At 43.6% G+C, this 26,851-nt stretch overlaps 1 protein-coding gene and 1 non-coding gene across 2 annotated transcripts in view; both read left to right on the top strand.

Annotated features, from left to right (window-relative positions):
- FAM3D (FAM3 metabolism regulating signaling molecule D) overlaps positions 1–26,851 on the top strand; it is a 54,074-nt gene that overhangs the window by 753 nt on the left and 26,470 nt on the right. The window contains exons 2-4 of the mRNA XM_029049807.2: positions 21,867–21,932; positions 24,351–24,458; positions 25,976–25,996. Coding sequence (XP_028905640.1) covers positions 21,920–21,932; positions 24,351–24,458; positions 25,976–25,996 — 142 coding nt within the window. The 5' untranslated portion in view covers positions 21,867–21,919. The remainder of the gene's footprint in view (positions 1–21,866; positions 21,933–24,350; positions 24,459–25,975; positions 25,997–26,851) is intronic.
- Positions 17,267–17,404, top strand: LOC114806877. The gene has a single exon (XR_003754932.1). It is a non-coding gene; the product is annotated as a small nucleolar RNA SNORA7 (small nucleolar RNA).

The raw sequence follows: 26,851 nt of genomic DNA on the forward strand, positions 1-26,851 counted from the left end.
AAATTCCACAATCATCATCATTATTAATAGTTGGTAGAGACGTGAACCGTGGGTAAAGGTGGTGGGTCAAGTCAGAGCTTAACAAATACCAACATTATTATTGTGGCCTTTGCATCAGTTGGAAATTATTCAAGCTGCTGTTCCCTGGTCTCCAGCACAAAGCCCAATCTGCTGCCTTCACTGAGTTTCTATTAGTCCATCCATATACCCACTCACGTAATTTCACTCTTTCCTCTCCTGAGTAGCTTTTTCGGTCTCCCGAGATAATTATCTGTTCCTTACATCAGAATCTGAATGGTCATATCTACAATAAAAGGAACATAATTTGGAATGCAAACTAAGAGTCTGATTAATTATCCTTAAACCCCTTTTGCGTGGAAATCACTGGAAACAAGTTCTAACCACCTGTCAGCTTCCTGCAGATTTTCAGATTCTCTCTCTCTCTCTCTCTCTCTCTCTCCCCATAATCTACTCAAGCAAAGTGAAGGGGAGGATTTAGGTATTTGATGACTTGATTAGTGTACTGTATATATTTTCGTTACCCTATTTATTTTGTTAATGAATTGTACATCGCCTTGATTCTATTTAGTTGCCATTGTTTTTACGAGATGTTCTTCCCCTTGACGCTGTTTAGTGCCATTGTTCTTGTCTGTCCGTCTCCCCCGATTAGACTGTAAGCCCGTCAAACGGCAGGGACTGTCTCTATCTGTTGCCGACTTGTTCATCCCAAGCGCTTAGTACAGTGCTCTGCACATAGTAAGCGCTCAATAAATACTATTGAATGAATGAATGAATAGTGTAGACCACTAATCTGGATGATTCCCTCAATAGCAGAGCTTTTGGGCTGAAATATCTGGATGATCACCTTGCCTGTGCCAACTCAGCTTCAGAGGCATTGGTTGGTTTTGTTTGCATTCTCCTTGTCAGCTTTTGCTTTCCATACCCACCCACTATGACTGCCTTATTTGTTTTTGATTGCTAGGAAAGGGTAAAAGGGAGAGTTAGGATCCAGCTTTGTGAAAGTTAGCTCCTTTCTATTTGCAGGACAATTTATCTGCCAATAACAGAAATTTCCCTACCTTCCTGAAGTGGGTAAACACCTGTGCCTTTGAGGGCATTTTTGAAATCCGAAGTCCATGCTTGGGTTGGAGTAGTGTGGCAAGTAGCAGGAAATTTATAAATAGTAAATTATCACTTACAACTTGGTGAAGTAAAGAGATCGTTGTGGGTTAGATATATGCAGTTAAGCCTTGTCAAATAGAAATTAAAGGGACCAATTTTGGTGGACTTTGATCTGAAGGAGTTCTTTGTTTGGAGATCTTTGAAAAGTGAATTAAGTTTCAGATGGCTGAACATAGTTTATGAAACTTTTGATGTAAAGAGTCTTGACAGGTCAGCAGGGATGGAGCGGGAGCTGGAGCAAAGAACTGGTGGGGGGGAAATGTCAGTTGTACATGTGTAGGGCCTGGGTGCAAGTTGAACTGAGGACTAATGGGAAAGAAGTTGAAGAGGTCTGGATCAGAGTAGGACACAGAAACACCAAAGGGAGAGAGGGAATGGTGCTGGTGGAACCAGCAAACACAAAGAGAAAGCCAGAAAGGAAAAGCAAGATGCAAAGCAATAGAGCCATCCAGAGAAGGCCAAGACCCCAGTTAGAGAGGAACTTGAAGATATTACCCTGCCTCCAAAAGTTGGTTTCAGTTCTAACTGAAAAACTACTGAAAGCAGACATCAATCATGCCCGGAGTGTTTGTCGGAGGGCGACAGGTCATCCATCCTGCCATGACAGCCTCTGGCACCATGAGTTGCCAGTTTGCCATGCAGCTCTGAGGTTTTCTATGGCTTTGCCATGCTCCATTCCACCACCTCCAGGACACCCCCTGGCATCTTCCCATCCTCCTATGCTTCTAGTCAAGTGGCAAGAGGACCAGGGGAGGGGCAGGACTTGGAATGGTGGAGCAGTGACATTAGAAGCAGCAGTGACCGCAAAAAAAAGTGCTGAGAATAGGCATGGCCTAGTGGATAGAGCACGATCTTGAGCGTCAGAAGGACTTGGGTTCTAATTCCAGCTCCACCACTTGTCAGCTGTGTGACCTCGGGCAAATTGCTTAACTTCTCTGTGCCTCAGTTACCTCACTTGCACAATGGGGATTAAGACTATGATCCCCATGTGAGACAGAGACTGTGTCCAATTTGATTGGCTTGTATCTACCCCAGTGCTTAGAACAATGCCTGGCACATAGTAAGCACTTACCAAATAGGATTTTTTAAAAAGTTGCAGAACCACATAATCATGGGAACAATAGGAGCTTCAGGACACCAGGTGAATGATTTCATTCCAGGGTAAAGACTATAGCAAGCAAATACTCCTTCTGTATGTTCTCCAACAGCCAACTACAGTGTTCATTCATTCATTCATTCAATTGTATTTATTGAGCACTTATTGTGTGCAGAGCACTGTACTAAGTGCTTGGAAAGTACACTTCAGCAACAAATAGAGACAATCCCTACCCAACAACGGGCTCACAGTCTGGAAGTCTAGTGTTCTGCTTATGCTAGTGCTTAATAAATGCTATTGGTGGTGATGAGGATGATCCAGGCTATTTGAACAGAAGAACTCAGGGGATATGTCTGAATGGAGCAAATATGTTTTGAGGTGGATTTTCCTAGTGAAACCTTCATTTTAGAGTCTTTCTCTGCACCAGGAAAACTCAGTGCTTGGAGGAAGAACTCCATGCAGAGAGTAGGACATTTCTGAAATCATGAGAGTACCACTAGCTCTGCCTCAGCACCTACCGCAGGCTGCCCATCCAGTAAATGGTCCATTTCCCTGCCCAATCTTAGGATTGTATATATGTGCCAGGACTGCTGTGGAGTTTTGACTCTTTGGTCTTTTCTTATCATCATTATCATCATTATTATCATCATCACCATTTAGCATTTACTTTTGGGTCTCCTTTGCACAGGAAAGAGAAAAGTGGTGGGGAAGCAGGGAAGGGGAAGGGAAGAGTGGGGAGAAAACTCAAACTACAGGTTTTTCTCTCACTTGCAAAGGAGTCTGAACCCAAATAATAGTGTCAGGAAAGGTACTCGGATGACCACTGATAACAGCTAACAACCCACTTTCACACTTTTCTATACTACTGCTTGGTCCTGGTTTGAAAATTGCTGCTCTTGGGCGATGGAGGGCAACAACCCAGTTACATTCTGAATGAAGAAAGAACAAAAGAAATATGCTTCCAATTCCACTTTATTTTCTTTTCTAGAGAAGGAAGGGGCAATGAAAGAGAGAAGGTGACGTGTCACTCAGGCAGCCTACGAGACTATTCAGGAGGCTACACATGAGCAAATATACACTCACATGGACAAAAACATCTGAACAGGGCAAATCCACCACTTTCAACCTAGTCATGATTTAATACCAAATTATTTGGACAATGCGTACCATTTCCCAATCGCCCTCTCTTTGGCAGGGGAAGAAAGAGAAGGACACACATATGCTTTCAAATTACATCTGTGTTCTGGATCTGGTAGGGGCAATAGTATTGATTTTGCTCCATGTGGACACAATCCTTGCCTGGCAGCTTTTTGGAAAGCAGTATTCACAGCATTTCAGCACTGGATGACCAATTTGATATCATTTTGATTCATTGGGGGATGGGGATTTGACGTGAAGAAAGTAACCCATTACCTCCGGTTCCAGACGAGTACATTTGTTCTGCTCTTCAAAACCCAGGAAATGGAGATCCATAATCCCTCACAAGCTCTTGCCTAAAGAGAGTCATTTCCAGAAAAGGATTTCTATGCTAACTTCTTTAAGAGGAATTTAAGAATTTCTGCTTATGCTGGCTGTTCAGGGTGAACAGGCAAATGTTTGTATGATTTGAAATGGCCAAGGACACTTGGCAGATTGAATTTCCCTGTTTGGTGGTGGTGTTTCCCTAAACACCATAAAACCATCGCCCCTGCCCTCCTCCCTTCCTTAACTTCTATTTTTAACCACTCAATCTCCAAGGGCTCCTTCCCCTCTGCCTTCAAACATGCCCACGTCTCCCCCATCCTAAAAAAGCCCGCTCTTGACCCCACTTCCCCCTCCAGTTATCGTCCTATCTCCCTACTACCCTTCCTTTCCAAAATCCTAGAACGAGTCGTCTACAATCAATGCCTAGAATTCCTTAACTCCCATTCTCTCCTAGACCCCCTCCAATCTGGCTTCCGTCCCCTCCACTCTACCGAGACTGCTCTCTCTAAGGTCACCCATGACCTCCTTCTTGCCAAATCCAATGGCTCCTACTCCATTCTGATCCTCCTTGACCTCTCTGCTGCCTTTGACACTGTCGACCATCCCCTCCTCCTCCATACCTTATCTCACCTTGGCTTCACGGACTCTGTCCTCTCCTGGTTCTCCTCTTACCTCTCTGGCCGATCATTCTCGGTCTCCTACGCTGGAGCCTCCTCCCCCTCCCATCCTTTAACTGTTGGAGTTCCTCAAGGGTCAGTTCTTGGCCCTCTTCTGTTCTCCATTTACACTCACTCCCTCGGTGAACTCATCCGCTCTCACGGCTTTGACTACCATCTCTACGCAGATGACACGCAGATCTACATCTCCGCCCCTGTCCTCTCCCCCTCCCTTCAGGCTCGCATCTCCTCCTGCCTCCGGGACGTCTCCACCTGGATGTCGGCCCGCCACCTAAAACTCAACATGAGCAAGACTGAGCTCCTCATCTTCCCTCCCAAACCCGGTCCGCTCCCAGACTTCTCTATCACCGTGGATGGCACGACCATCCTTCCCATCCCGCAGGCCCGCAATCTCGGTGTCATCCTTGACTCGTCCCTCTCGTTCACCCCACACATCCTATCCGTTACCAAGACCTGCCAGTTTCACCTCTACAATATCGCCAAGATCCGCCCTTTCCTCTCCACCCAAACGGCTACCTTACTATTACGGGCTCTCGTTATATCCCGGCTAGACTACTGTGTCAGCCTTCTCTCTGACCTCCCTTCCTCCTCTCTCGCCCCGCTCCGGTCTATTCTTCACTCCGCTGCCCGGCTCATCTTCCTGCAGAAACGATCTGGGCATGTCACTCCCCTTCTTAAACAACTCCAGTGGTTGCCTATCGACCTCCGCTCCAAACAAAAACTCCTCACTCTAGGCTTCAAGGCTCTCCATCACCTTGCCCCTTCCTACCTCTCCTCCCTTCTCTCTTTCTACCACCCACACCGCACGCTCTGCTCCTCTGCCGCCCACCTCCTCACCGTCCCTCGGTCTCGCCTATCCCGCCGTCGACCCCTGGGTCACGTCCTCCCGCGGTCCTGGAACGCCCTCCCTCCTCACCTCCGCCAAACTGATTCTCTTTCCCTCTTCAAAACCTTACTTAAAAATCACCTCCTCCAAGAGGCGTTCCCAGACTGAGCTCCTCTTCCCCCTCTACTCCCTCTGCCATCCCCCCTTTACCTCTCCGCAGCTAAAGCCTCACTTTCCCCTTTTCCCTCTGCTCCTCCACCTCTCCCTTCCCATCCCCACAGCACTGTACTTGTCTGCTCAACTGTATATATTTTCGTTACCCTATTTATTTTGTTAATGAATTGTACATCGCCTTGATTCTATTTAGTTGCCATTGTTTTTACGAGATGTTCTTCCCCTTGACGCTGTTTAGTGCCATTGTTCTCGTCTGTCCGTCTCCCCCGATTAGACTGTAAGCCCGTCAAACGGCAGGGACTGTCTCTATCTGTTGCTGACTTGTTCATCCCAAGCGCTTAGTACAGTGCTCTGCACATAGTAAGCGCTCAATAAATACTATTGAATGAATGAATGAATGAATGAATAAACAGATTAGTTCCACCTTTAATGAGGGACCCTCCCTTTGCACCATGTGTCTCCTAGTGAAGTCAAAACATCATTGTCTTAATTATGGGCTCGGTCATCTTTTTTCATCAGAAGGGCTGCACACCCCTTTTCTCTCTCCTGAAAAGAAATATCATTATCTTCCTGTCTTCAGTGAATTTCTTTCTAATTTAATCTGGAAATAGCTGAAGTGATTCAGACAGTTCAAGTGACTGGCCCAACATTTTATGAGCTGATCAATCCTGACATCCAAAAGCTAGAGTGCTCCCTCTGGGGAGCCTCACTAATCAGATTAGCTTTAGCCCTTTTCAAGCATCAAAAATATTGGCCTCTAATTATACACAATTAATCCCTCAGCAGATAGAAATTATTTCTGTTCTGAATTGCCCCTTTGGGCTAATTGAACAGCTCCTGCTGAAGTTTTCCAACAAACTTCAGTGATAAGCAGGTATATAATATAAACATGGATCCCACCCGGGGAAGGAAAAGTCACACATTGCACCCATTGCCCAAAGGGGGACAGGCAAAAGTCTCACCTTTGGCTATGCTGTGGCAGAGAGAGAGAAAGAGAGACAGAGAGAAAGAGAGAGAGAGAGAGAGCACCCCAGGGGCCTTGGCCCAGAGCCAAGCAACAGCAGCAGGAGAAAGAAAAAACTTACAGTAGCAGGTGGGCAAAATAATGTGAATGCGTGCTCCCCAAGAGGCCTGGTCATCATTTCCCATCATTTCCTGCCCTGGCAAAAGGCTGCCTACTGCTTCAACTCCAGGCAGCTCTGAGAGGGGCTCCAGTTGTCAGAAGCTGGAGTTGCTCTCAGCTAATACCACTTCTTACCTCCTCTTTCTCTATGGCTTGTGCTAGGCATTTAAGTATCTCTGTGTATCTTGTCTGCATAAGCGTGTGTGACCATGTACATGTGTGTCAGCCAGAGTGCGCGTATGTGGGAGTGCCTGTTTTCGTGTGTCTGGGTGTGTGTGACTGAGTGTGTCTATGGCCCATATCTATGCATCTGCCTCTATCTCTGTCCCTGTCTTGGACTTGCTTTCTCTCACTTTCATGTTTTTGTCTCTTCCTCCTTTGCTGCCTTTTTGTTCTCCTTTGACGTGCACACATTTGGACATCAGCACCACCTCAGACCCTGTCCCTTCCTTGGAGTAAGGAAAGTCTGATCCCTTTAAGCACAAATGATTTTGTGGAAATGAAAGATTGGGCTTTTGAGTCCAAATGTCTCCCTAAGTCGGCTTCATTAACCAATTGTGTTTCTCCCATTTAGTAAGACTAGGGCTGCTGGGCCCTCATGCCAAGCCCCCAGAACAAGCCCTCTACCCCCTACACACCTCTCCTTCCTTCATTATTCTTGATTTCATGAGGGGACCTGGCAGGCTCACAGATAGGGGAAAGAAAAGTCTGAATCCAGGGTCCTCCCAACTTCCTCCTGCCCCAGGGCAACTAGGGAGCCACGTCAGATTCACTCATTCAATCGTATTTATTGAGCGCTTACTATGTGCAGAGCAGAGCACTATACTAAGCACTTGGAATATACAATTCGGCAACAGAAACCCTCAGGCCGGCTCATTGAACTCTCAGCTTCCACTATCCTTGTCCCATGAAACAGTCTCTCAAAACAGAGAAGCAACAGCCAATGACTCCATTATCTCCCTTGTGTGTTGCTGAGAAAAGCCGTTATTTTTCTATAATGATCAAAATGGACCATCCTGTAGAGTCAGGGGAGGATAGGAACACATACAAATCCTTTGGGGGATTTTCCTCAGAATCTTTGGAGTGTGAAACGGTGTGTGCATGGGTGTAATTTGCCATTTGTTTCTCCCAAGTTTGGTTACATTGACCTGGCACCTTAATCAGAAATTGTCAATGCTACCTATTCTCAAGACATCTGCTATGTTCCACTGCCTCCATCATCCTGCTCTTTTGCTGTCTCCAGGGTCCACCTTAAATCAGATTGATCTGGCTGATGCCATCAGCCTCCACAGTAGGGGGAAGGACAGAAGTAAACTAAGGAAGGAAACGTTTCTTCTTCATCTGGTCAAATGAGCTTCCCTATAGTAACAGCTGGCACTCCACAACAGTTGAAATTAGCTTCCTCCAACTGCAAATGACTAAATTTCTGCAACACTGTCTCTACAAGATTGGATCTATTCCCCCAACACTTACTGATTTTTCTCCCTAATATTGAATAACACCCAACAAAGCATCTCAAGTCACAGGGCCAAATATCCTGGGAAACAGTGTCCGGCTTAGACCCCCGAGCATTGTCCAGTTCTGGTCCAGCAGCGGGAGTAAAATCTGACCTTGGCATGGTTCCTCCTGGATCCAGATTTTCTCCAAACTCCCCTCTGCTGCCTCCTGGACAATTTTGATCTGGGTCATGAGGTCTCCAGGAATGTTGGTGAATTCGTTTAGTGGTAAAAGCTCTCCAATAATATTAATAATAATGTTGGTATTTGTTAAGCGCTTACTATCGCCTTGATTCTATTTAGTTGCCATTGTTTTTACGAGATGTTCTTCCCCTTGACGCTGTTTAGTGCCATTGTTCTTGTCTGTCCGTCTCCCCCGATTAGACTGTAAGCCCGTCAAACGGCAGGGACTCTCTCTATCTGTTGCCGACTTGTTCATCCCAAGCGCTTAGTACAGTGCTCTGCACATAGTAAGCGCTCAATAAATACTATTGAATGAATGAATGAATGAATGAATGAATACTATGTGCCGAGCACTGTCCAATTTCCTATGCTTTCACCGAAGTATAACAAAATATGGCTCAATAAGTCTCCTGCTGGTCTTCCTCTGAAAAGCTTATAAAAACCAACAAATAAAATTACAACAGGGCATAATAGAAATAATGGGCTTTATTTAGGATTAATTCAGAAGTAAATGTCACTTAAATAAATTATTTGACCCACATCCTTATTGTTTATTGATTAATGTGCTGTTTATCTCCTTATATATTTGGTAACAAAATCAATAATTGCCTATAAATACACATTGTTTAGAAGGAAGAACATTTATGGGATGAAATAGAGCCACTGGTTACTTTGATTGTCTTTTAGTAGCTTTTGAGGGAATTTCTTTGTGCTCAGGAAAGATGGAGGTCTATTTGAGTAAAACTCTAAGGGCAAAATCAGAAACATTTTTTACATGAATTCATCAGTGTCTCTCTGTTCTGTCCTTATTCATTACTCAGGGCTTTGTTTTTAACCTAAACCTCTTGCATCTGGACCACTACTTGGGCCAGGTTTGCATGGGGCAAGGGAGCATTGTGGAGAGAAATTTCCAGGTGAAAAATTCACTGTGGAATCATCATCTCATCATCATAGAGAAGCAGTATGGCTCAGTGGAAAGAGCCCGGGCTTGGTAGTCAGAGGTCATGGCTTTGAATCCCAGCTCTGCCACTTGTCAGCTGTGTGACTGTGGGTAAGTCACTTAACTTCTCTGTGCTTCAGTTCCCTCATCTGTAAAATGGGGATGAAGATTGTGAGCCTCACGTGGGATGACCTGATTACCCTGTGTATCTACCCCAGCACTTAGAACAGTGCTTTGCACATAGTAAGCACTTAACAAATACCAACATTATTATCTCCCGATTTTGAAGGACAGTGCTATAGATGCACAAATTATGAGATGGTGGCTCACGGACAGAAAGATATTCAGAACAAAAGACTCATTATTTGAGCATATGTAAAGTTCAGAGTGTCTGGCTGCAGATTCGTGCCTGTTCATAGGAATATATTTAAGGGTTTGGCTGTCCTAGGCTCCCATCTGTTGCTTGGGCTGAATGTGTCATAACCACCAGAAGCTATATTTCCCATTGACCTGGCAATATATATTTGTACTTCTGTTCCTTTCCTGTTGACTCAACTGAGGATAGTATGATGGGAGGAGAGAAGTCAGATTGATATATAGAAGGGTGGAGGTATAATCTCTGAACAGTTGCAATGTGTGCAGATCAAGGAGTGGTAGGAGCATTAAAATTTTCCATTTAAGGCCTCAGACCAGTTAGTGTAAGAATGCATCAGTCATTTCCTACATGAGAGAGCCAGTTTCCACATCTTGGTCCTTGAAGCCTGAGCCCTTTAATGCTACTAAAAATGGAGGGAAATTCATGTTGAAACACTCCTGGAGTCACCAAACTAGCATAAGAAGATGGGCAAGAGAGATGTAGAACAAATTCTGAACATTCTAACCACTAGGGATGCTAATTAAGGGAAGAGTGGACTTGAACAGCACCCACATGTGCATTTCCTAGTTAGAATTCCAAATCACGAAGTTCCATATATACTCTTGATCTGGATCATCTCAAGGTTCTGTTTTTCAACCAAAGAAATAATGGATGACTAAGAAATGATTGGAGATAGTTTACTTACCAGCAAGGGAGGGATTGCCAATTTCATCAGGCACTTCCTTTCACAGTACCATCAGTAGTGTTTCAGTCAGTCAGACAGTCGTATTTACCAAGTGCTTACTGTATGCAGAGCTTTGTACAAAGTGCTTGGGAGAGTACAATATAACAATATAATAGACATATTCCCTGCCCACAATATCTAGAAGGAGAAACAAACATTGATATAAATAAATTACAGATATCTGAATAAGTATTATGGGGCTGGGAGGGGGAATGAATGAAGGGAGCAAGTCAGGGTGACATAGAAGAGAGCTGAAGAAAATGAAAAGAGGGTTTAGTCAGGGAAGGTCTTGGAGGAGATGTGCTTTCAATAAGGTTTTGAAGGTGGGGAAAGTAATAGTCTGTCAGATAGGAAGAGGGAGGGTGTTCCAGGCCAGGGGCAGGATGTGGGCATAAGGATGTAAGAAGGTTAGCAGTAGAGGAGCAAAGTGTGTGCGCAGGGTTATAATAGGAGAGTAGCAAGGTGAGGAAGGAGGGGGCAAGGTGATTGAGTGCTTTAAAGCCAATGGTGAGGAGTTTCTGTTTGATGTGGTGTATGGGCAGCCACTGGAGGTTCTTGAAGAGTGGGGAAATATGGCCTGAATGTTTTTGTCAAAAAGTGATTAGGGCAGCGGAGTGAAATATGGCCTGGAGTGGAGACAGAGGCAGGGAGGTCAGCAAGGAGGCTGATACAGCAATTAAGGCAGGAAAGAATAAGTGATTGGATTAACTTGGTAGCAGTTTGGATGGCACATAGAATTCACTTTCCCTTTCCCCTTCCTGTAGCCCTATTTAATGTGATGGCAGGAATCCCTTCTCTTGGCAGCCTGGATTTAGACTTCTTTGACTGGTTCTGTGACCCAATAGACAAAATAAAGGACTAAGGATGTCAGATGCTGTGAGTTATCTTTCTTCCTTGACCACCGACTCCCTGGAGAAGCAGCATAGCTTAGCGGATAGATCACGGGCCTGGGAGTCAGAAGGATCTGGGTTCTAACTCTGATTTTGCCACTTGTCTGATGTGTGACCTTGGGCAAGTCACTTCACTTCTCTATGCCTCAGTTACCTCATCTGTCAAATGGGAATTAAGACTGTGAGCCCCATGTAGAACAGGTACTGTGTCCAACCCAATTTGCGTGTATCCATTCCAGTGCTCAGCGCTTAGAACAGTGCTTGGCACATAGTAAGCGCTTAACAAATACCACAGTTATTATTGTTATTATTGATTGTGCTTGCATGTGGCAAGAGTTGAGAGGATTTTTGTCCCAAATCTTTGTAGGGCAAGCAAGATCTGCTTCCTCTGAGAGTCCCCACAGATTTCTTGCTGAAGCCACTTCACTTCTCTGCACACAGTAAAAAAAAAAAGTTTTATTCTCTGTGCCTCAATATCCTCATCTGTAAAATGGGGACTATATTCTCTGTTCTCTTTCCTTCTTAGACTGTGAGTCCATGTGGGGCAGGGATTCTATCTGACCAGATTATCATGTATCTATCCCACTGCTTAGTACAGTGCTTGGCTCATTGCTTAACCAATACCACGATTATTATTGATCCCTTATGTGTCTGTTATATTGTTGTATTGTGCTCTCCCAAGTGCTTTGCACACAGTAAGCGCTCAAAAAATACAACTGACTAACTACAGGTCAATGAGACCATGGCTTACAGACAAGAGAGTGGCACAATTTGCCACTGAAATCATTGCAGGGTATGAGAGAAGACTACATCTCATTTCCATTTACAGACTGGTTTTTCAAGCTCTTCATCCCTCCCCTCCCCCACCACTAAAGAGGCTTCAGTGGGATAGAGTTGTTGCCTTCATTTGAGGAGCACATGCTGTGCCTGCCCTCTGTCTCAGTCCAATGCTTCTTTTGATTTTTATGTGTGTGCTTCCTCTTACTTCCCTGGCTCACTAGGTGATTTTGAGTTGGTTTTCATCAGATTTCTATCATTTCATTCACCTGCTTTTCCCAGAAACATTTACAGCTCTGCAGATACAGGATGCTTTCATTTGCTTAGTTCCCCATTAAATAGGAAGGGACAGAATTTCCTTCAAATCCCCTACTACACTTAGGCCCTGACCAAAGAAAATGACTGTAATAGTTGAGGGCTCAGAGACAAGATGCAAAAGATATTTTTGTTGTTATGGAGAGCCCTTTTCTGCCATTTCTTCATTCACTCCATAAACAGGATCATTCTCTGTCTTATTTTCCTTTTTCCCCACATCTACATCTTCCTCCAGCTTTGCTAGTTTTCCAATAGATTGATCCCTCCTCCTGCTGTGCCATCATCCTATGTTAGAGAAAGGGAAACAAAGAGGAGGTAACTCTAATATGAGTAAAATTAGACTGAAGCCACGAGTTCTCTTTCCTTTGTCTTCATGCCTCTGAATCGCTTTAAATGAACCGAGAGACTTTTCTGGCCCCATAGCATGATAATAGAGTGCAGTTATTCAGGCAACTGTGAAAGCTTAATGCTCCAAAGCCGGAAAATAATAAAAAAAGGGACAGAAACTCATCTATCAACTGACAAGTCTGAACTTGAGCAGAAACAGAGGGAGGAACTGAAAGTCCTAGAGTTGTTAGCTTTACAGGCCATGTTTTTCTAGAATCCTAGAGAGTATATGGTCCTGGGATTAGAAGTGGCAGAACCTGACCCTGCATCACCGAGGGAATGATGACCTGCATAGTAATAATTGTGGCATTTTTTAAGTGCTTACTATATGTCAAAATACTGAACTAAGCCCTGGGATATATAGAAGGTAATCAGACTCACAGTCTAAGTAGGAGGGAGAATAGGTATTGTATTCTCATTTTGCAGATGAGGAAACTGAGGCACAGAGAAGTGAAGTGACTTGCCCAAAGTCACAGCAGGGAAGTGGTGGAGCTCAGATCCTCTGGCCAGGTCCTCTGACTCCCAGGCCCATGTTCTTTCCACCATCTTCTTTCACAGACAATGGTGAACCTGGGTGGGGTGGGAAGGGTAAAGCATGGCTCTCCAAGGTGGTTTAGAGAAGGAAAAATAATTTCTTGAGGATTTGCCCAACAAAATTGCCTAGAGAATCCCTGGAGAAAATACAAGGGAAACAACCTTTTATGTACATGGACTCCCCCAGAAAGCTACACTCATCCCTGCCAAGGTCACTATTCTCTAAAGGTGACTGAAGGCAACTTGCCTGTCAATGGGTCATAGATTGTCTTAGGACAATTGGAGGGAGGGACTTGTTCACTGTATGGTGTTCTCTGGCTCGACACTAGGTCCCTGAGTCATGTTGGCTAAGTTATTTCTCTTTGTCTCAGATTCTTCATCAGGATAAACAGAGTGAGATTCACTTGCCATGAATGCTTTCCTTTACTGGCACTATAATCAATTCCTCCATGCAGGCTCTTAGTCCTGAAGTCTCAGCACCAAAATTCATCTTTCATCCCTAACAGGAGGCTCCACCATTAACCCAAGGGGAGAAGTCTCGTTGGCATGTTAAACAGTCAGCTCAGTGACCTGGGAATGAGTTTTCCAGTACAATTGGTCATATACAGGCCCAGAATTTCTTATCCTTTAGATCTAGCCCAAAGTATGACTTGGCTATATCGCAATCTGGTCAGTTTGGCATTGGATTACGAACTCCTCGGTAGCAGGGACCATGTCTTTCATTTCCACTATCCTCTTCTAGGCTCCTAGAACAATGTTCTGTACACAGTAGTTGCTCAGAAAATACTAATAATTAGCAGAGGTCATTGGTAGATCACTATCATTTGGGATTTTCTTTTGATCTCACTGAGGCCTGAGGCAATAAAGAGAATGGCCCTCAAACCCCAACCTTCACCTTCACTCTGACTCACTCAGAACGGATCTTTCAGATTTATTACCTAGTGAGAAAAACAGAATGTTCTGCATGCATTTGATTTGTATTGAGGTCAGGGACATTTTCTCAGAGGGAGAATAACACTCTAGTTTGGAATGTTAACTGCCAGAAAATTGTCCTTGGAACTGAGAGCCTCATCTTCCCGCTCCTTACACTGGGACTGCCACAGAGCAGCAATGCAGTACTCAGCAAATGTTGTTAAACCAAGGAAGGATGAAGCCAACCAGTTAAACCGGCTCTATAAACTTCAGAGGACAATGCAAGCCACTTCCTTCTGGCCACTTTGTCTTCATTGAAGCAACAGCCTAAAATCAAATGTGTCCAGGAAACCACCTCTTTTGGGTGGGCTCCAGCCATAATGGCCAAATGTCTTAACCCTGTGATTTAGGCAGTGAACTCCCAAAAAAATCTATAGACAAAGGCCATCTGCTACTCCCAAAAGAACAGTTTTCAGCAGTGATCTCCTTAAGCAGGTTTCCCTTTAGAATGAGATTTCCAAACTTGTGTCAGGGAAATATGTAAATTCCATGAGATTTCAAATGCTCCCCAGAGAAAGATGCAGCCTCTGAAAGATGAATTATTTGATTTTCAACTCATGAAGGGAGTGTATGCATGCCTTTTCTTCAGATATTTCTTTATTGGCTCAGGCTAAGTTTTCTATTTTTATTGTTCTTGTAGCAGCTTACTCTGGTCATTTATTTAGGAATGGAATTGTTTGCATAGAATTCATTAATCAATAAATCAATGGTACTTATTGAGTGTCTACTGTGTTCAGAGCACTGGGCTAAGGGCTTGGGAAAAACATTTATTCATTCATTCATTCATTCAACCATATTTACTGAGCACTTACTGTGGGTAGAGCACCGTTCTAAGTACTTGGAAAAGTATAAAACAGCAATAAAGAGAGACAATCCCTGCCCACACGAGCTCATAGTCTGGGGCGGGGGGGTCAGAGACAGACATCTATACAAGTAAACACACATCAATATCAATAAATAAAATTACAGATATATACATAAGTGCTGTGGGGCAGGGAGAGAGGGGACAAGGAAAGGGTGTGAGTCAGGTTGACACAGAAGGGAACAGGAGATGAGAAAAAGTGGGGCTTAGTCTGGAAAGGCCTCTTGGAGGAGTTGTGCCTTCAGTAGGGCTTTGAAGCAGGAGAGAGTAATTTCCTGGTGGATTTGAGGAGGGAGGGTGTTCCAGGCCAGAAGTAGGATGTGAGCCAGAGGTCAGCAACAAGACAGGCAAGATCGAGGCACAGTGACAAAGTAAGCACCAGAGAAGAGAAGTGTATGAACTGGGCTGTAGAAGGAGAGAAGCAAGGTGAGGTAGGAGGGGGCAAGGTGATGGAGACCTTTAAAGCCAATGGTAAGGAGTTTTGTTTGATAAAGAAGTGGATAGACAACCACTGGAGATTTTTGAGGAGGAGGGGTGACATGTCCTGAATGTTTCTGTAGAAAGATAATCTGGGCAGTGGAGTGAAGTATGGACTGGAGTGGGGAGCGGCAGGAGGTTGGAAGGTCATCAAAGAGGCTAATGCAGTAATCTAGGCAGGATAGGATTAATGGTTGTACTATCATGGTAGCGGTTTGGGTGGAGAAGAAAGGGTGGATTTTAGTGTTGTGAAGGTGAGACCAACAGGATTTGGTGACGGATTGGATATGTGGGTTGAATGAGAGAGCAGAATCAAGGATGATGCCAAGGTTACAGGCTTGTGAAATGGGAAGGTTGGCTGTGCCATCTATATTAACAGGAAAGTCCAGGAGAGGACAGGGTTTGGGAGGGAAGATAAGGAGCTCTCTTTTGGACATGAGATAGCTACAAACATCTGGACACTGGTGAAACTTGACATTTTTTGCTTGAGAAACCTTCCCTGACTAATGTCCCATTTTGCCCCCACCCCCACCCCTCCAATCTCCCTGCTGTTGTGACTCTGACACTTCCATATCACTTAAGCACTTGGGTACTTATCGCCCACCCCAACCCCACCATAACACTCATATGCACTCCTGTGGCTTCTCCCTCCTGGTAATTGATTTTAGTGTCTGTCTCCCCATCTAGATTGTTAGGTCCTTGAGGGCAGGGATCACATCTACTAACTACAGTGCTCTCCCAAGTGCTTAGTACAGTGCTCTACATAGAGGGAGTGCTCACTAAACACTATTGATTGATTGGTGGTTAGAAGTTAACAATCAGCACTTCATCATATATAGTCAAAGCAAAAACTGGGAGTGACTGGAGACTGGAGGTCCCCCTATCTCCCTCCCTTCCCCTCACCCCCAACTCCTTCTAGGTTATGCCTGGAGCAACTGTCTTGCTCACTACACTCTAGTTCTGTCCCTGAGATTGGAGAAAATGAATACAAGGTAAAATAATGATTGTGTTCACAGTTGGTTCACAATGCTTGACACAACATATTCAGAAAGATTTGAAATAGCTATTTCAACATTAAAAAGAGGAAAAATTAAATTCTGATTAAAATTTTTTACCTGGAATTCCCCAGGACTATGAAGCCATGATTAAACAAAAAATTCTTAAATGCTAAGTATTAACTTATCAAGGCCAAAGTGTAAACAGATTTAATCACCCTTGGTACCTAAGTTTTTAGAATCTTTTAATCGTGTCTTAAGTTCTGGGTAGGCTTAGCAGACTGTACCTTTATTCAGGAATGAAGTTCAAGGTTTAGTTAGATGGTAATGATCTTGAGGACAGGCACCTTAGGAGAGGAAGGGCCAGAACACAAAGGAATATCTACTAAAGGTACATAACTAGCTAGCTTTGTATTTGTCCAGAATAAAGACACCTACTGAAAAGGATAAATCAGTTTTTATGACTACAGCGGATGACCTAAGGGAAACTAATGCCTTTTACTTCATACAGGGGTTGATTGTTCAATTGTTAAGTTGAATTTAATGGAAGGGAAGTATTTAAAACTGATTGAAATATTGGGCTGAGCTGTCCAATCTTTTAGAAATGAGGAAAAGAGCATAACTAGCCAAGCAGGATCTGAGGGATTGCTGAGCATGTCACAGAGAGAGGCAGTGTGGTGTCAGAGCTGTGCAGGAGGGTGGAGTGCCCAGAGCCTGGAGAGACATTCTGCTGAAAGAGAAAAGGAGAGTTTTCAAGGAATGATTAACCAGATTTTTGGTTGCCTAAGACTGGGCCCACCTCTCAGGGTCACACCTGGAGAGTTTCCAGTACTCTACCAGTCTCAACTATGGGAGGGAGAGTCAAGCAGAGGCATATCCATTCCATTCTTAGCTTGGGCAGTGGCTAGTGAGTGGAAGACAATCTGCCAGAAGTCAAAACTCACCTGTTCTGGGCAGCAGTGGCATGGGGGAGAGATTCACTTTGCAGAAGGAAGCAATGGTAAACCACTTCCGTGTTTTTACCACGAAAACTCTATGGATAAACTACCAGAATGATTTCAGATGGAGATAAGACAACAACAACAAGACTAGGCCTTTAGCGGGTGAGGCTGAAAAGAGAGAGATGACCTAGAGAAAGACAGAAAGATGGAGAGAGGGAAGAGGAAGAGGCCAAGAGAGATGGAGAGAGAAGAGAGGCAGGTGATTCACCATGCTGCTGTCACCATCCTCTGCTGCTTACTCCGCTGCCATCCACAGCTGCCGCCATCACAGCCTATACTATAACTGCCACCCAACCAGGTCCAGGTGGGGGAAGGGGAAGACAGAGGATGCCCAACTGCCTCTTCAGCTAAACTGGCCCTTCCTAGATCAATTCATTGAAATTTCCATTGTGGCCAGATACTTGTCATTCTAAGCATGCTGGGAACTCCAAATAATGATCCAGGATGGACCAGTTCAGCTAGGGTAGCAGTCAGAGCAAACATAGCTATGGATACTCTTGTGACTGCTGAAGAAAAGGTGGACCAGGGTTGGGGGGAGGAGGCTGAACAACCTCCCCTACTCCTACTCCTGCTATTATACTGCTTCCAGAGCCATCATGACTCTGAGGACTCCTGCCATCCCACCTCAAAACAGACCCTAATGAGTCCCACCAGAGGGCTTTTGGGTGGCAAAATAGAACACCCAAAAGCATGACACCCCCCTCCACCACCACCACTTAATGAGAAACATTTGGTCTCATCACTTCAGGCTTACTAGGGTTTTTCTTTTCTACTACTGTTTACACAAGAAGAAAATCATATCTTTCTGTACCATTTGTGCAATAGCCACAGTCCATTTTAGTGGAAAACTCCTTATACGGCCAGAAGACAGGCATCAATGAAAATGGGTTTTCTGGGGTGGATGAAAGGATATGAAACTGAGCAGTCTTTCTCATCTCTGTGTCTTCCACTCAACCTGTTCAGTTTTCATTGCTGAAGGTCACATGACTGTGGAGGATGACAAGCCTATAACCAAGTGGTTCCTTGATCCCCCGGGTTTAGTTATGGCTCATCATTTTCCTGCAGGTTTCTCTAATTGCCCACACCCAGCTGTGAAAATATTCAGCTCAATCAGGGGAGAGAGCTGCAGTTTCATTTGTTTTTGGCTTTTTGCTTTGAACGGAAACAAGCAAACGAACTGCCAAAGTTAGCCTCCTGGAGTGCTAAGTTGGCAGGTTTGAACAGAGAAAGCAAATGTCAAGAGGCTTTAAGTAACATTAAGTAAGGTACACCCTACGTGCCCTTGTGGCATTTCTTAAAAGACAGAGAAAAGAAAACAGCATAAGAGGGAAACACTGTCTGACGAGTTGAAAAAAATGAGGAATTGGAGGTAAAGTTGGTCTCTGGAACAAGAATCTCCTTCACAGTCTAGCCTGTCCGCCCCCAGAATCCTTAAGGTTTTCTTCTTCAGTGACAGCACTCCCAGGGCACTATAGAGCCTCCAGTTTCTGGCTGATTTTCTTCTCACCAACAACCTAATGTGAAACTACTCTTTCATCACTAAAGCTGTCTCCATGGAACTCCAGGCTGATCATCCTGACTGGCTGAATGGCCCCTCATATTTGTCTCTTGTCCTGGGGGGACAGTCTTTAAGCTGTTGACCTGCACTTGTTTGGGTCAAACATTTACCTGAGAAACTACTTTCCCCCTGGATAGCCGAAAACAAAAGAAATACCTCAATCTGATTGTTCAACACTGAAAAACTTGCTGGAGAAAAGAGAACAAGGCAGATCATCCCCTAATATTCATCTTTTCTGAATGATCAGTCATTGGGCCATAATGGAACCACTTGTCACCAGAGGCAACTTCTCCCCTCCTAGTCAAAGAAAAACAGAAACACATAGAAACACAGTTGGTAGGTAGAGAAGTGCACAGGTTATCAGACTCAGGAAGAAGATAAAGGTAAAGAAAAGGAAGGAAACTCAATAGCTAACCTCAGTGTCCCTGAAGTCCTGGCTGCCTACATAATAAAATAAATTTATTCATTTAATGGTGGGACAAAATGCCCTAATGGTATCACCAAAAGGACTTACTCTGCTCTGGACAACCCAGCTGAATGGTGCATGGAAGAAGGAAGAGGGCAAGCAATACTTCCAAGTGGCATAGAACAACACTGGCCTTATATTCCTGGGTAAGGCTTAACCTGAAAAAAGGTTTACTTCCTGTAGCACACAAACAGTGAAAAGCAGAAAATATTTGGCCTACGTGGAGTGAACTGTGGACTCCACCTCTTGTTTATGACCACCTAGCAGCCTGTAAGTGTGGTATTTTATCACCCTCAGTACAGTAGCTCAGGATCTGATTTCCACCCAAAGCAAACAGAATACTTCTCAATGATTACTTTGCCTATGATTGCCTAACCTGAATAACAGGTTGTGGAGATGGACTGGTAGAAAAGGAAGGGAAAGAGGGTTTCAGATTTTTGGTGATTGATGAGGGCATATTTACAAGACAATCTTCCTTCATCCCACAGCCTTACCCCCAAATTTCCATGGAGCTCTGCTGCACCTCTTCTCCTCTCTCAAGTGCTTGCTGGTTTCCATTGCTCTTTAAAGATGTCAGAAATCCCTTCCCTTTCACTAAAAGGAGAAAAGCCAAACCCCTGAGCCTCAGCAAAACAACTTCTGCATTTGAACATTTTAACTGGGAGTGAACCAAAGCATGGTGGAAATTGTTCAGTGAGGGTACAATACTTGGATCAGGCAGAAAGCTATTTCTGCAAGAATTGAAGCACAGTATAATGCAGTATTTCCTCCACAAATACACTCACATAACTCACCATGGCACTTTAGAGCTAGGCAATCTGAGATGTAAATGCCTCTCTCATAACTTCTGTATCATTCCAATATTCTTACTGTTGGATAGAGGGGAAGCATTTTTAGACTGTAAGCTCCTCTAGACTGTAAGCTCATTCTTTAGACTGTAAGCTCATCCTCTAGACTGTAAGCTCATTGTGGGCAGGGAATGTGTCTGTTTATTGTTGTACTCTCCCAAGTGCTTAGTACAGTGTTCTGTACACAGTAAGCACTCAATAGTCGTGAGGTTAGACCAAGTGTGTAAATTTGTGTGAGTGTGTGTGTTCCTGTTTCCAGTGAGCCGATCAGAGAGCTTTCCTTAGGGTCCTGGATCATTTCCAACTTTTTGAGTCTAAAGGAAAGCAAGATGAGGGGAGAAGCAGTAGAAAATGTCAAATCACCGGTAGCTTCTCCTCAGGTTTCTGTGCAAAGACCCCAGGGTAGTCTTTAGCTGGTTTAAATAAAAGTGGTTAAAATAAAATTGAAAATGGTCCATAGTCACGATATTTTTATAGTATGAAAAAGTGGCAGCTGATTTTTTTAGCCATATTCTCTTCACCCTGCTGCCAGAGGGAAAATTGGAGAATGCAAACTATTTGTTTCCACTGTTGTTGTTTTTCTACTCTGACTTCACATAAAGCTAACTGAAATTCAACAAAGTTTTGCTCCCCTGAAAGGAGCAATATAAGGGCTCAGTAGAATGTATATTTTCCAACTGTTGCCCTCTTGAATTAGCCAAGAGGGTAATACTAAATGTTTGTTTTTTTAACTGACTTTCATAAAACTAGGAGAAAGGGGTCTTAATGGCCAAATTGTGCTTTAACTCCTTGAAATCACAAGTTCAAGTCTTGAAGTGTTGACTGAGCCTGTCACCTAAATATAAAATCAATGTTAAAAATTGATCCTGGAACAAGGAATTTACCCCTTAAGGGAAAACCTCTTATTCTAGCAACTCTCCAAGAATTATTAGAGCTGACCCATGTCCCTGTTCTCTCATTCTAGGTTGACAAAAAAGGACTGCAAATGTTCCTATAATGCATTTTCTCATTTTAGAATTGAAAGTGCCCATTAGCTACACAAACTCCTGAACTCCTGGGCCCTTCTGGAGGGGTGGGAAATCAATTAATTTGATAATCTTCAAAGTAAGTTTAAGAAGACAAGATGAGACTGCTGGTTTTTAGTGACTCATTAGTTTTGACTCATTTGTTAGGGGATTTTATATATTCTTATTTTGAGAGCTGCATTCAGTATTTCACATACTATTCTTCAACCCCGAACTCATAAAGCACAGTATGGATAGTTTTGAAGAAAAATAAGAAATCCAAACCTATTTGGTTAGAAAATGCTGGATTTTCTGAAAATCAAGGTGTTGGGAGACGAGAATATGCTAAAAGAAAGATCTTGGCAAATTTGGTTGAAGAAGATTAAATTGATTAAGAAAGAAGTGACTTCCCATTCTGGAAAAATTTCATTCCAACTATAGTTTTAACACAGGGTTGTTGTTTTTCTTCCCTGACTGTTACTGTTTTACACTGATTTTTCTGTTTGCTTGTTTCAACAGGTTAATTTGCTAACTTTGATTCTGAAGTCCATCTCTCCCACTATCCAGCCAAGATGAGGCTATCAGGTAGGTGATGCCTCATCTCAATGATTACATTTTTAAAAGCTGGATTGAATCGACCTCTTCTAGTTTGGAAAAGGCCCCTGGTTCTGGAATAGTCTCTTTAAACTTTGTTACCAGGGAAGGGAAAGATGTTGCCAGGAAGCCCATTGAAAACATAAAAGTCCATCACATTTATGTTTGAAACTGTTCACCTGGACTCAAAGAGTGTTTGGACTTCCAGGATGAGAGTTATAAAAACATCTAACTTAAAAGTTACTGTCTGAATTTTTCTAATCCTAGCAGGTGCAAATTCAGAGAAATCATCTAAGAATCAGGGAATTTTAAGGACCTGAAAGGTCATTATTAGAATTATATATCATTAATTATTATCTATTCCAGTGGGTACTCCTTGGTGTGATAAGTACCTCTCTTGTGACCTCTCTGATGACCGTTCTAGTGACCTCCATGGCATATACTGAGAATCTTAGAAAGTGACCATCTTTGATATCAAGGCACATATGTGGGCATGCTTCCACGCTTGGGAAGGTACTCCCAGATGCTCACAATTACCCTCTAGAGTGTAAGCCCCTTGTGGCCCTGAAATGTGTCTGCCAATGCTGTTATATTGTTCTCCCCCAAGCACTGTTCTCTGTACACAGTAAGTTCTCAATAAATACCACTGATTGATTGATTGATGGGAAACAGCTTGTGAGTAGTTCTTCTCTGCCCCCTCCCCCATCCCCATGGCTCCTGGTTGGGGTAGTGGAGCATTCACAAATGGCTTCTCAGAGGTTGGCCAGACCCCCAAGCAGAGAAGATTGTGAAGCACTACTCCAACCCCTGCCCCTCTCTTCAGGCAGCCTTACTCCTAAACTACCCTGCATCAAGGCCAGGGGTTTGGGTTGGATTTCTTTTTCTGAATCTCACTATATTTTTTTAATGATATTTGTTATGCACTTACTAAGTCCTAGGCACTGTTCTAAGCACTGGGGTAGATACAAGCTATTCGGGGTGGACACAGCCCATGTCCCACATGGGGCTCACAGCCTTAATCTCCATTTTACAGATGAGGTAACTGAGGCATAGAGAAGTGAAATGACTTACAGAAAAGTGAAGAAGAGAAGAAGACATAGAAAAGTGAAGTGAGGTCACACAGCAGACAAGTGGGGAAGCTGGGATTAGAGGCCAGATCCTTCTGACTCCCAGTTCCGTGTACTATCCATTAGGCCACGTTTCTTCAGGCTTTCAATAAGTGCCTTTGGCTGCACTGACATTGAAAGGAGCTGGGTCCTAATGGGAAATTAGATGTTTTAGGAGAAAAGAGAGCTGGCAGGACCTCCTCCTTTTGCATTGCCTTTCATGTTTCTGGAGGAATATGGACTCTGGGCTACTTGAGTGCCTGAGTGCGAGGAAAGAGTGGGAGTTCTTCCAAACTAGTCCAACATTTCACCTCCCTACTAAAGACCAGGATCAACAGTAAAATTCTCCCAGGAGCCACAACCAAGTATGTGAAGCAGCTGAAGGGGCCCCAGTACACATGCCTAGACTGTGATTGCTTGTGTGTAACGGGCCTGTAATTAGCCTACATTTGAAATCATAGCTATGGATGATTTGCCTATGCCTGTGTGGGCTCTCCCAGCCAATTGTCCGATGATTTACAAATTAACGTTGATATATTGCTCCCCTAAAGGTTGTCATATATGGATTTTTTTCACTTCTAGATTCCTTCCCATCTTCCCATTCTCAATTACCAGGATCCTCTATATTAGAGGTGTAAAGCAGAGAATGGGGAGGCACTGAGAGCTGAGTGAAGGAGTGGCCCTTTCCCACCTCGGCAAGGCCTAAAATGTGGGGCAGTGCCTTGGATGGACCTCATCAGCCAGGGCCTCGAGGAGGCGTGTTCGGCTGTGATAGTGAAAAGGAAAACATTTTTCTTAATAGGTGTGTGTCACTGCCTAAGGAGATCCTGTTCCTTGATTGCATGTTGTCACCCTTCACGCGAAGCTGCTAGTACTACATGAGGATGTTTGCCCCAGCCCCTCCAAAGCTGTACTAACTTGACCCAACCAGTCAAGCACATTCCTTTGAAACCATCAGAGTTTCCCAAAGGTGGGACTACTCAGGCAAGTCTTCCAGGGCAAGGCTTCTTGAATTTGGGCAATGGGTACCTGACATCAATAAGGGAACAGTCTTAGGGGCAAGGCTAAAGCAGAACAATACCTTTCTCCTAACTCTCCCCCCTTCTACACTCCCCCCCCCCACAATAACAACAACAACAACAAAGGTAACCTTACCTCCAGGCCAGCAGGAAAATTCCTGGAACATCTCTGAGGAAGCCTGTCACCCCATCCCCTGCCAATACCTCATTATTGCAAGTAAAAGCCTTTACATCACTTAAGGTTGCTTTATTTAATGGCAAGTTCTCCTTCTTCCTTCCTGCAGGTGCACTCCGCATCCTGGCAATTATTTTTACCCTGGCGACAACCTGGTTTTTTGCACATACCTATTTCAATTCAGGTGTAAAAGGCATCAGCATAAGAAGTTGGCTAGGTGAGCTCATTCATTACCATTTCATTAGCACAGGGACCTCTGGGCTGTTGTTAGAGATTCAAAAGGATTGTTGTTTGATGAAGTGGATATCACAGATACTCAGCGAGACTCCACTCCATCATGGGGATGTCTGACCCAGTCTTTTCTGATAGATTTATGGGCAGTCGTTGTCATTCAATACCCTTTCTGCATTACCTTAATGAAATGTACTTGTCCTCTTTCTTGACTATCCTCTCTCTCTCTATTTCTCTCTCTCTCTGTCTCGCTCTTTCTCTCTTGGATCTTTAGCCTTTCAGAAATGAAATACAGTCTGAAACAAACACAAAGGGAACTGAAGGCCACAGGAAATTATTTTGTATAACATTCCCTAGAAAACATTATAAGAATTTAGGTTATCCAAGTGATTCTCCTAAAGTGAACATCTAACATTCAATCAGTCAATCAGTGGTATTTGTTGTATGCAGAGCTCTGTACTAAGCACTTGGGAAAGAATAATCCAGTAGAGTTGGTAGAAGTGATCCCTGCCCACAAGGAGCTTACAGTCTTTAGGGGGAGACAGGTCCTTCTGACTTCTAGGCCCATGCTCTATCCACTAGACCATGCTGCTATTTTGAGACTCATTCTTTCTTTTCAAGGAGAGAAAAATGGTAAAGCATCTAGGAAGTCTACTATACTGTTTGGGCCCTTAGCTGGAACAGGCAGTTGACTGCCTGGTCATTAGAGTATATATGTGGGTGTGCAACTAGAGGGGACTATAAATGTACATGTTGACTTTCTGACAAGTGGCCAAAACTGGAGAATCCCCATCTTTGTCCAGGGAGATGGCTTTACTAGAATGGATCCCTGGGCTGTCCACTCCTCCAGGAACAATGACCCGAATGGTTCTCCATCATTCTCAGATGGTAGCAAACTTGGTTGGGGAGGGAGGAGAGACTTGAAGGGCCAGGAGTACTCATTTTTGTAACATCAAAGTTACTTCTCCCTCTCTCCCATCTCTCCCATATCTCTTCCCCCCAAGTTTGCCACATCCTAAAAATGACAGAAAATAGTCACTGGATGGTGAATTTTTAGGGGTCCCAACTGGGAGAAAGATAGCTTGAGAATAACATTTTCTCTGCTCTTCTGTGTTCTTTTGCTATCATTCTGAGTTCTCATGCAGTGAATACTGCCCCATGTACCTTTACATGAGGGCTGGTAATCTCTAATGAATAGCAACTTAATCTGAACTTTACAAGGAGAACTAAAAGAGGGGTTTGGGGGGCCAAATTGTCATCTTTTTACATTTTTTATCTGTAATGCTTTTCACCATGTCCCCATTTCTCTTCTTTCCCTTTCTCCCAGTTCGTTTCTTGGTATTCTGAATACCTTTTACTCTCCCCCATTCTTCTCTCTTTCCTCTTTCCTTTCCCTCCTCCCCACCCCCCATCTTATCTGAAGTTCCTACTCATGGCGGTGTTCCCAACAATAGACAAATATGACTGTTCTAACAGGATATATTTTTTTTTCCCTCCAAACAGATTCCAGAACAGGAATAACCAGTGAGTATGTGCTTAAGGAAAGTTTAAATTTTAATATGACATGACAGTTGTATTACTAGGCTAAGCCAAATTTTCCTGGTGCATAAACTACATTGTGTTTGTAAATTAAGTACTCTGGAAGGTACATTTACTCTTTTGCCACCTCCTAGCCAAGAAGAGTTAAGTATTCAAGAATTGTTTTTCTTTAAATGGCCAAACTTGCAGAGTACTTATATTCTACTAATCTGATTTTCATAATTTTAAGACCCAAACACCATCTTACTTGCATATGGCTGTCTCTACCATAAAAGTGTAAGCGTCTCGTGGACAGGAAATGTGTCTTCTGGTTCTGTTGCATCTCCCAAGCACTTAATACAGTGCCCTACACTCAATAGGCACTCAGTACATACCATTACTCTGGCTGCTCCTAACTTCCTCAGATTCCTAATGTAGAATATCTACTGTGTACAGAGCACCATAGTTAGAAGTCTATCTGGATAGAGGAGGAAATTCAGCTCCATTAGTACGATCGCTTTTCAATCAGTCACCAATCAATCATATTTATTGAGCACTTACTATGTGCAGAGCACTATACTAAGCACTTGGAAAAGTACAATATAATAGAGTTGGTAAACACATCCTCTGCCCATAAAGAATTTACAGTCTACAGTCTATGGTCTACAAAGCTAGAGCAGTGAAGGGGTGGGTTCTCTAAGTGGTGTATCTGGTCTAGAAATCAATTCTGGAAAAGACTGGAAACTAGTCATCTATGTTGCACTTGATTGCAATCAGCAAATTTTAAGTTCTTTGGCTCTAGTATTCTGAAATAATCATTCTTCTGTTCTGAATGATGTTATTATCCTAACTGAGGAAGAT

This window comes from Ornithorhynchus anatinus, chromosome X1 (genome assembly GCF_004115215.2).
Source record: "Ornithorhynchus anatinus isolate Pmale09 chromosome X1, mOrnAna1.pri.v4, whole genome shotgun sequence".
Classification (NCBI taxonomy): domain Eukaryota; kingdom Metazoa; phylum Chordata; class Mammalia; order Monotremata; family Ornithorhynchidae; genus Ornithorhynchus; species Ornithorhynchus anatinus.